Below are 10,000 nucleotides of genomic sequence, written 5' to 3'. Positions count from 1 at the left end.
ATCAAAAGAAAACTAAGGTAATGCTTGCATCATTATCAATTATGACATCAAAGGAATACAATGCACACAAAGCACACACATATGTATGTATGCACGTACACAGTTGTGTGTAAACAAAATGAACAATGCATGCTACTAACCTCTTATTCCCATGGCCTAATTTGCCATCATCTCCCTCACCCCAGGAATACACATCCCCATCAGCAGTGAGAGCAAGACAGTGCTTTCCTCCAGAGTTGACAGCTACTTTACGGATCACAATGTGCTGAATTGACTCGAGAAGTGTTGGGGTTGATACAGACTCTACGCCACCTATGCCCAATCGTCCTCCAGCACCATATCCAGTGGCATAAACCTAGAGTGACAGAGGAATTATATATACAGAAATATGATCTGGGAAATATCCTACATTTATGCCAAAATACGGGTGACAACAAATAATTGAAAATCTAATAATAATAATAATAATAATAATAATAATAATAATAATAAAACATATATAACAACCAATAAAAAACAAGGCATTACCTTTCCATCCCCAGTAACAGCAAAGAGTGTCTGTTCTCCACCAATGAGCTGCACAGGTCTGAGTGCAGTCAAAGTGTCACATGGAGTAGGTAGCTTGACTTTGGCACCTTCCACACCACCAAGCTGGCCACGGTGATTGTGTCCCCAGCCGAAAATGCTACCGCTTCCACCCCAAGACAATGTCCAGTCCTCTGGCCGTCTGTGAAGTACAGCGATAAGTCAGTGTGAGACAAAGAGGGTAACTATAATAAAGAATGTATAATCATAAGATTTTACTTATAAATCCAATACCAGAATATCAACTGGCTATTTTTCTAGCAAACAGCTATAAAAAGTTATCAACAAAGTATTGAGTATGTTGAATACCTGTTGAACCAGAGTAGCAGCTGTTCATCATGCTGGTGTTGGAATAAAGTATGATCCTCATGCTCTAGTGTAAGGACCTCACCTTCACCAAGCATTTCTGACAATTTTTTACGAACCTAAAAAAGGAAAAAGATCAATTATAAAAAGAAAAATTAATAGGTCTAAAAATCATTAACATTTTTCTCAAATCATCAGCATCACACATTGAAAAAACAATATCTTATCAACACGACTTACATCAGCACAAAAGCCATTGGGCAGAGGTGTCCTATCAATAAGGGACTTGACGACCCTTGAGGCTGCACAATACCTTCGGAACCAGGCCCACTTATGAGCCTCACCAGATCCAACACCACTATCCAGCTCCAGATCACATGCTAAACCAACCAGTACCTTTATGGAAGAATGAAGAAAAATTATGTCAAATATGTAAAATACAGTACACAAGATAATATTAAAACAAAACAAAAAAAAAGCAGAAAATCTACCTTGAAGAACTGAGAGTGCATAAGGTGTTTTCCTCCTCTCACTAAGGGATCTTCATACTCCGCCTGACGTAGCAAAGCCTCTGGCAGGCCTTTCAGAAGGCTTACAAGTGGCATTTCAGGGGCCTGTTTTACTTCAATTTGAGGCTTGACAAGACTGCTAGATGATTCAAGACTTTCTGTACTACCACGCAGTGATGCCGGGGCAGGTGGAGCAAGTGACTGTGGAGTGGGTGGCACAAGTGACTGTGGTGCAGGCAAACTTTGGGATATTATTGCTTGTGGCACTGGAGATATAGGCCGAGATGGGGCAGGTGTAGAGCTGGATGAGTAGGATGCAGACAACAAAGCCTTGATGTTGAGCCCTGATCCAATATCTGTTGTCACAATTTTACGGAGGGTTTTGAGAGCCCACATCCGCTGGCTGGGAGCTATAAACCAAAAAGGACAATTAATGATGAATGATGGCAAAGGAATCAAAAAGAATATTGCATATCTCTTTTTCCTTTTACAAACAAAAATCTTGCATATCATGCACTGTTTAAAAAATCACCAGCAACAACTTACCTAAAGATGACAACTGTGCACACATAGCAAGGGAAGCAGCTAATCTTGACAGGATAACACTCTGTGTACACAGTGAGAGCAGAGAGTCTAACAAGCACATGGGCAGATCCACCAAAGGTCGTGACAGGAGGCGGCGGTCACTGTGCAGGTCTCGTGGTGCAGCGCAAGGCATGAGTGGGAACACCGTGAACCTCCATCCCCAGCCATTGACAGAGCCATCACTAGTGAACTTCCATCTTAATTCATCACCTGGTTAAAGATAGGATTTTATGACATGTGGATAATGGCATTCTAATCATAAAAGAGTTCAATATTGCCCCATAAAAGACTGAGTACAAGTCTTAGTCATGTTCAGTTAAAGACATTATGGGCAGCCTGTACCAATATTCCATAGGAAATTTGGAAATGAATGTAATGTTTTTGAGCACAATAATGTAGCTTGTGTTAAATAGATTTCAGAAATGCGACTCTTTTTTTTTGTATAGATTGAATAAGAGAAAATAGAAGTGACTATTTACAACATTTCTGAATCAGAACCTAACTGCAAGAACTGCTTCTGTAAAAGTTAAAGTCATAAGTATCTTTAAGTCTATGGAAGTAAGACCTCTTCAAAGTATGTATGACAAAGGCTTGCATTAACTGGAAGAACAAGACCACATATAGATTCCAGGATCAAAACATTCACTGAAGACCAATTAGATACATCATTGAAAAAAAAGACTGATGACCACACCTGTTTTAGTGTTTTTCAGTAATTCAGTCTCTTAAATTTCAGTTGAGTTTTAAAAGAAAAGAACGTATAAATACAGTACCTGCAATTCTCACTTCTGTTGACCAGTCAGACCACTCTCTTCCTGAGCGTGTACAGATGACTTTTCCTGATCCATCCATTATAGTCAAGGGATCATGCTTTCTCTCAGTAGAACACTGTCGATCAAATTCAACTCTAAGGGCTTCAGCACCTGAAAAATTGCATAAATATATGAAGTAAAACTGCAGGTTCACAGCTTTGCACACACACATGCATGCACACCCTCACTCATCACTTACTCAGTCACTTATTCTAAAAGTTAATTCAGTTTTTCATCACCAAAGAGAAATACCAACCAGGTATCTTAACAACGCCAGTAAGTGTGACATCATCAGTGTAAGGATGGGAGCTCTCCTGCACCACTGGTTGAGGCACAGAGCGCATGGCCTCGGTATCTGTTGCCGCATCTTCTAGTTCTGTCACACAAAGCTCTGTCAGCATACCAGCAACTGTAGAACTCTCTTTGGCCAATCCTATGAAAGAATTACAAAGATGTGTTATCAATATTGAAGAACAAATGAATAATAGAATTATCATTTAAATGCTATTCAGCAATTACATCTCTAATACACAACAGAAAAAAAACTTTTTATTAAATTGCTATTAATCATATGTCACTGTTTAATCAACATAGAAAAGTTCTAGCTATTTTTCCCTCCTAATAATACCGTATACTTTGTGTTCCATAGAAATCAGGACTAACATCAAAATAAAACTTTATTCAGCTCCTTCCCTACATATACTTTCTCCATAACCTTGATCTTTATATTGTTCACCGTTAAACCATCCTTCTATAACTAACTCTACAAGAAAGCACCAAAGAAACTGATCATAATAAACAGTTTTACACATCCATTATAGGGGTAGAGGAGTGATGGACTTATACAGAGAAACACCAACAACCTAAGTTCCTCATAAAAAAATACACAACTTGAGAATCATTTACCTATAAGCACTCTGGTGATAGCAGGAGAGGCTTGTGGTCCGGCTCGACCTGCCACTGCTAGCTTTAGAAGGTCAACAAGAACTCGTGCATCATCTTCAGTCAACTTCCTTGTAAACTCATCTAATCCATTACATATGACATCATCTTCGGGAAGTTCAGCTTCCTCGGAAACCTGGGAAATTGGAAGAAACATTTTTCATCCATGATTTCTTATGGCACCAAATAAGTAATAATGACAAGGGATAATGACAGCTTGGAAACCTGAAAATAATATAAATTTCTAACAACAAATAAGAAAAAGAAAAAATCTCTGGATACTATTTCTAATTGTAGTTATATATCTACAGTATTTGCATCCTACTCAACAAAAAAAAAACTCATCACATAACAGCATGTGAGGTCACAATTATCAGAAACATCAACTTACAACATCAGCCTTAGTTGTCAGGGTGGCTGCAAGAATACTCATGGCCGAGTGAGAAAGTCTGGAGGCTCTTGAGGATAAGGACCCAGTGGAAGGCACAGAGGCCAGCTGTAGCAAGACACTCTCCTCACTATCAGGACTGGTTCCACAACTCTGATTAAGGAAATGCATATTCAGAAACAGAAATCTTTCATCTCTATTCAAGTCCTGCAATATATGGAAAAACTGTCATGACTTCCCATTTTAGTACTTTTTTTATTTTGTCAATGCCATCCTTTACTACAAATAAAAACTGTATCCAACATTTTATTCATAATCATCCTTAACCCAATGATGATGGTGTGTCACACCTGTGTGACACACCGTCGTGCCTGATGATGAGGTGACACACCAGTGTGACGTCCCCAAGTTGATATTATTAACCCACTTACGACGGGGGCATTCCAGCCTTGAATGTCCCAATGCCGGGGCATTCGAATTATTAGGCCTAAATCAATTGAATGGCTGGCACAATACTGTGCCGCCCGGCCACTGGGCTTTTGAATGCGTGGTACAGTACTGTACCACCCGTCCAGAGAGGGTTAAGGCCCAGCGTAGGGGGTTGCCAGTTCTCGCCAGGCCCGCCGGGATTGGATTAAGTGCACTCACTATATAAAAAAGTTAACTGAACACAAACATTAACCAATCTTATCTTACATAATCCATACATGATATAAATATCTCACCAGAGCTGCAGGCACAGCAGCAGCATCCAGGGCAGAAGCCGGTGCCTCTCCACCACCTTCTGCTATTTCACCTCCGTTGGGACTGGAGAGTGAAGACGAGGTCTCTGCTATGGCATCTGTCATTGACTCTGGGGTCTGGAGTCCACTGATTTTCGTTACCACTTCACAAACTGGGGGATATGGGTGATATTTCGTTTACATAAATCCATCAAACATGCTGATTTGCAGCTATGCCTAATTTAAGTAGACAAAATATTTGTATCATAACTACTGCATTTTATTTTCCATAAAAAATATCCAGTGTCATACAGTATTAAATCATCACATCAATTATACTTTTTCTCTGATTACAAACTTGAAATCATATTCATCATAAGGCATTACCTAACTTCTACAAGTTCCTCAATGAAGAGTTATTCAGTATCTCTTATTCACAAACTATTAAAGGATTTTTTGTATAACTAACCATGTAATTCCTCCTTTGTATGAGACAAGGCTGTAGCTGTGGAGTCTAAGGCTGCAATAACACAATCCCGTGCATACATGACCTGCAGTGCATTTAATATGTGTTGCAGAGCTGCTTGTCTGGCCGCAGACGACTCTAAGGTCAGTACCACCCGTGACAATGATGGATTGATAGGTGAACCTCCACTATTGGCTGGAGCATTGCTATTCGCAATGGCATCTCCTCCAAGAGGCTCTATGACTCCTGTTAAGAAAAAGATAAAAAAATACATTGCTTGTAATTGAAAGAAGAAAGAAAAACCATAATCCAAATCCCATAAACCTAACAGCGTAACCACCTTTAGTTATAATATAACAAGATTAAAAACTCAGGAACTAATCGTACCAAGTGCATGAGCTCCTAAGGGGTCCTTTGTTGTAGTGAACATGACTGGTTCTGTTGCTGCTGGCAGAGGGGGGTCAGGGGCAGTCCAGGCAACACTGTGAGAAGATCCACATGCGACACGAGCAACCCTTACGCCCTCCAGACCACAGACAAGTGCTGGCCTTCGGTTCACTATAGTTGTTCCATTACCTTGCTGGCCATGGTCATTATCACCCCATGCATACACCTGGAATAAATCCTCAGTCTCAATCCTAGATCTATGAGTTTTCTGAAATATAATCTAAAACATTCATATAATGATCTTATAAGACTTGCTCAATCTATTTTGAAAAAAAATGTTTTATCCATATATCTAATACTGTTGATTATATGCTACAAAATAGGAAAAAAATAAAGAAATTTTCCTTATCTTATAGTGTATCATTACTAACATCATTAAATATAAGCTTTTAGCTAACCTGTCCAGCTTCTGTCACAGCTAGGCAATGCAAAGCTCCAACTGCAACGTGTACCACTTTCTTGCCTCGTAAACCTTCCACCATGGTCGGTCTACGCACATGCTGGTCTGTGCCATGACCCAGCCTGAAGTAGTCTCCTTTGCCCCATGTCCAAACCTACAAAGAGGCAATTCAGAAAATATTGTTAATAGATGAATATAATGTAAAGGTTAACATATCAACACAAACCATAATTCTTAAACAAATATTACAACAACAGGACAAGTATAATCTACAATCTGCTAATGTACACACCTGTCCTGATTTTGTGAGAACTAGTGAGAACTGAGCTCCACATTCTATCTGGCAGACTCCGAGACCATTAAGACGCTCTATGTTTTGTGGCAAGGAACAGCCTTCTGATCCTCCACGTCCTAACTTCCCAAAATCTCCATCGCCCCAGGAATAGACCATTCCTTCTGATGTCAGGGCAAGTGTCTGAGCATCACGACTTCCACATGCCACCTGGGAAAAAGGAAAGACAAATACATATATGTAATAGTTTATAGATATTTGAGACAACCTCCCCCCCCCCCCAAATATCTTTATATCATTGTAACATTCACATGATACATGTAGTTCTTTATTTACTAGTGTCCACCTTAATAATTTCAAAACCGAACACCTAACCATCTCCATACACAACTTACACACAAAAAAATCAAAAGAATAAAAATTGTTTACCTGCACTACTCTTTGTCCATGAAGAGCCTTCACCAGCTTAGGCTTCAGCTGTGTGGTTGTGTCACCGAGCCCAAGTCGACCATACTCTCCGAGGCCCCAGCAATAGAGCTCTCCACTTGATGTGATGGCTGCCGAGTGGGAGCTTCCACAGGCTATGTCTCTTATGCGCTTTGACTTTAGAGACTCGATGAGTTTTGGCTTGTCATAGCTAGTGCGATTTCCATGACCTAGTTTTCCATCTTCACCTTCTCCCCATGAGAATATCTGTCACATAAATGAAGCTTTTAGTACCAAAAATAACATTTTACTACATGTATTTTGTACTATCTCTTCTAGGTGCCTACTGTCAGTCAACTTGAGAAAAATAAAAAATAAGAAAATCCTATAAAATGGATAGGTAAAAAATCAAAATATTGTTCATTTGTTTTACAACCTTTTTTTCAAACGAACTATCAGTACAATACATAAAAAATTCTCTAATAAAACCTACAAAGAAACTGATAACAAATCATCAAAAAAATAGCAGTCTCCACCAGGGAAATCACTAACCTTCCCATCCACTGTGAGTGCCATAGCATGGCGACCACCTGAATGGACAGCCACTTTCTTAACCACATACTGACTCAGTGCTGTTATCTGGCGAGGGACTGTGATGTTGTTACAGTGACCGAGGCCAAGCCTTCCACCTGTCCCTTCTCCACATGCATATACCTGTTTAATACAAGAGAATAATAGTATACACTTCTAAAATAAAATGAGGAAAAAAGGAGAGAAAAAAAATTAAGGACAATGAAAAGAAAACAGAAAATCCACACCATACAATCTAATCTGCAATGTCTGTAATAAAATTTCATCTAGAACTCTTACCTTCCCTTCTTGCGACACCACAAAGAGAGACTTTGATCCCCCAGCAACATGGACTGGGTGGAGGCTACTAAGTGTCTCTGAGAGGACTGGCATCTTGACTTTTGATCCTTTGAGTCCACCCAGCTGATCCTTGTCGTTGAGCCCCCATACTAGGACTTTCGGCTCACCGTCGAAGCATATAGTTGATGTCAGGCTCTTTCTTGTCATCTCGGTAATCTCATCCTAAATTGGATAAAAAAAATTAATTGGGGAAACTAGTTTTCATGAACTCAAGAATTTATTCATTAAGAAAGGTGGCAATCCTCATGGTGTGCAATGAATAAGTTCTAGAATATAATTTCAGTGCTATTCAATGTATGAGGAGTTTCATATATCAATCTAGAGTCCCTCAATCAAATGCTGCATGTAGTATTCTCCCTAGGGTACAGCAAATGCTACATGCTGTAATTATTGAATTGAAAAAAAAAAAGTTACAGTAAAAATAATTCAAACAAAAATATCAACAATACAAAACTTTGTATGTATACCTCCACATCTTCATTGTCAGAAGCAAGGAAAGATACTGATGAGGCAGGGTCACCAAATTCATCTACTAATTTTCCCATGATTGCTAGACCATGTACACGACAATCAATGCCTCCGCTCTTGCACTGCTTGATGCCAATCTCAATATATTTCATGTACTGGAATGAAAAAAAGATCGGTTCATTAATATCCCAAACTTGAGCAATATTCACAGCTAGTTATTAAAAATACTGGTTTGTAATCAATCATAAGAAAAAAGAAGCTTGAGTCATATTCTTTCAGCTTAATGCAAATTCAAAGCATCTAATGCAGAACAACTACATAACATATATACACACTACCACACTTACTTCCTTCACATTTCTAAGGAGGGTAACCCAAGTGTCTGAGGGGGTTATTCTGATAGTCGCTAACTCTCGCATCTTCGCAAGGGAGTCCCCACCGCTGATCACAACCAATGTAGGCATGTATGAGCTATCTGCTGGGTCCACTAACATACGCAACCACTCTATACCAATGTTGGGCTGCATCTCCAGATGAATCCAATGCTTCACAAGACAAGAAAATTGATAAAAATTAATAAAAAACTCTTTGTTATGGATAAAAAAGTAAATGGCAACCACGATTATTACAAAAATCATAATGCTACAAGCTGTTTTTCTTCCATTTTCCCTTTGAATAATACACAGACAATTGCCTTCAATTCACCTTGCCCTCCTGTCCACAGCTTTGCCAGTAGCTCCCAGTTCCATCGATAAGTCGATGAGCCCAATTTTCTCTGGAAGACACACTGAGGTTTCGAACACATCGGTACCAGTCCTCAATTGTCCCATCTGCTCCTCCCAGGATTCCTTCTTTCTTGCGGAAACGTCCTCTGCCTGGGGGTCCTGCATACACAGCTGGACTCCCTAGGTTAAAGGGAATGAAATTTGGTCAATTCTTGTAAATTCAATATAAAAAGATCTTTAGTAAAATGAACAATTATTGTTAACCCATTCGCGCCGGTTGACGTGCTGACACGTGGTCGAAAAAAGCCCCGGACCCGGGTGACGTCCTGGCACGTGCTACATTTTCGGCCCGCGCGCCGGGAGGCCAGTAGCGACGTGCTGAAACGTCCGCATTAGAATGATAGATTATTCTTAGTACAATTCGATTTTCATACTTGATTTGTCTTAGCTACTTTAGTTTATCCTTCTAAATAGTAGAAAATGGGATATAACGTAATATGAATGACGTCAAAGGTACATACGTAATCTTGAGTACGGCATGGTGATTTCTGTTTCTGATTTGTTGAATATGATGATCTGAGTCGAAAGACTATCGTAAAATCAATAGTAATTGGCCGAGGAAAAAAAAAAAAAAAAAAAAAAAAAATTATATAACATCTTTTTGTTGCCCCACTAAAAGAAAATGACACTTGAAAAAACATTGCTGTTACTTGCATTCACTTGTATGCACATGTATGGTTGTTCATATTCTCTTTCTTTTCTTTTAGGAAGAAAAAAAAATTGAAAAAAAAAACTATGTTTGTTACCTCACTAGAAGAATGCTTCCACTTCCCATTGGTATTACAACATAGGAGTAAAGAATATGGAAAAAGTTCAATAGAATAACACTAAAAAAACAGTGCTGTAACATCTTTTTCGACTGATATACATCCTCTGAACATAGCACTACTTTCTACACATGACTACACTTTAGACGCAATCACGCAAACCATAAGGA

The 10,000-nt window shown here is 39.2% G+C and overlaps 1 protein-coding gene across 9 annotated transcripts in view; it reads right to left on the bottom strand.

Annotated features, from left to right (window-relative positions):
* Positions 1 to 10,000, bottom strand: part of HERC2 (E3 ubiquitin-protein ligase HERC2) — a 48,306-nt gene that overhangs the window by 9,377 nt on the left and 28,929 nt on the right. For all 9 annotated transcript variants that reach the window (XM_086539597.1, XM_086539596.1, XM_086539595.1 and 6 more), the window contains 21 exons: positions 8,984 to 9,183; positions 8,626 to 8,823; positions 8,278 to 8,433; positions 7,751 to 7,972; positions 7,433 to 7,594; positions 6,884 to 7,147; positions 6,455 to 6,664; positions 6,161 to 6,316; positions 5,703 to 5,928; positions 5,319 to 5,561; positions 4,853 to 5,022; positions 4,131 to 4,280; positions 3,704 to 3,875; positions 3,054 to 3,230; positions 2,759 to 2,908; positions 1,947 to 2,195; positions 1,383 to 1,810; positions 1,132 to 1,287; positions 895 to 1,010; positions 529 to 727; positions 141 to 355 (listed from right to left, as the gene is read on the bottom strand). In XM_086539597.1, coding sequence (XP_086395723.1) covers positions 141 to 355; positions 529 to 727; positions 895 to 1,010; positions 1,132 to 1,287; positions 1,383 to 1,810; positions 1,947 to 2,195; positions 2,759 to 2,908; positions 3,054 to 3,230; positions 3,704 to 3,875; positions 4,131 to 4,280; positions 4,853 to 5,022; positions 5,319 to 5,561; positions 5,703 to 5,928; positions 6,161 to 6,316; positions 6,455 to 6,664; positions 6,884 to 7,147; positions 7,433 to 7,594; positions 7,751 to 7,972; positions 8,278 to 8,433; positions 8,626 to 8,823; positions 8,984 to 9,183 — 4,219 coding nt within the window. The remainder of the gene's footprint in view (positions 1 to 140; positions 356 to 528; positions 728 to 894; positions 1,011 to 1,131; positions 1,288 to 1,382; positions 1,811 to 1,946; positions 2,196 to 2,758; positions 2,909 to 3,053; positions 3,231 to 3,703; positions 3,876 to 4,130; positions 4,281 to 4,852; positions 5,023 to 5,318; positions 5,562 to 5,702; positions 5,929 to 6,160; positions 6,317 to 6,454; positions 6,665 to 6,883; positions 7,148 to 7,432; positions 7,595 to 7,750; positions 7,973 to 8,277; positions 8,434 to 8,625; positions 8,824 to 8,983; positions 9,184 to 10,000) is intronic.

This window comes from Penaeus japonicus, unplaced genomic scaffold (genome assembly GCF_977035675.1).
Source record: "Penaeus japonicus unplaced genomic scaffold, GWHDUDI00000001_assembly GWHDUDI00000009, whole genome shotgun sequence".
Taxonomy (NCBI): domain Eukaryota; kingdom Metazoa; phylum Arthropoda; class Malacostraca; order Decapoda; family Penaeidae; genus Penaeus; species Penaeus japonicus.
This window is presented reverse-complemented; position numbering and strand designations above follow the sequence as displayed.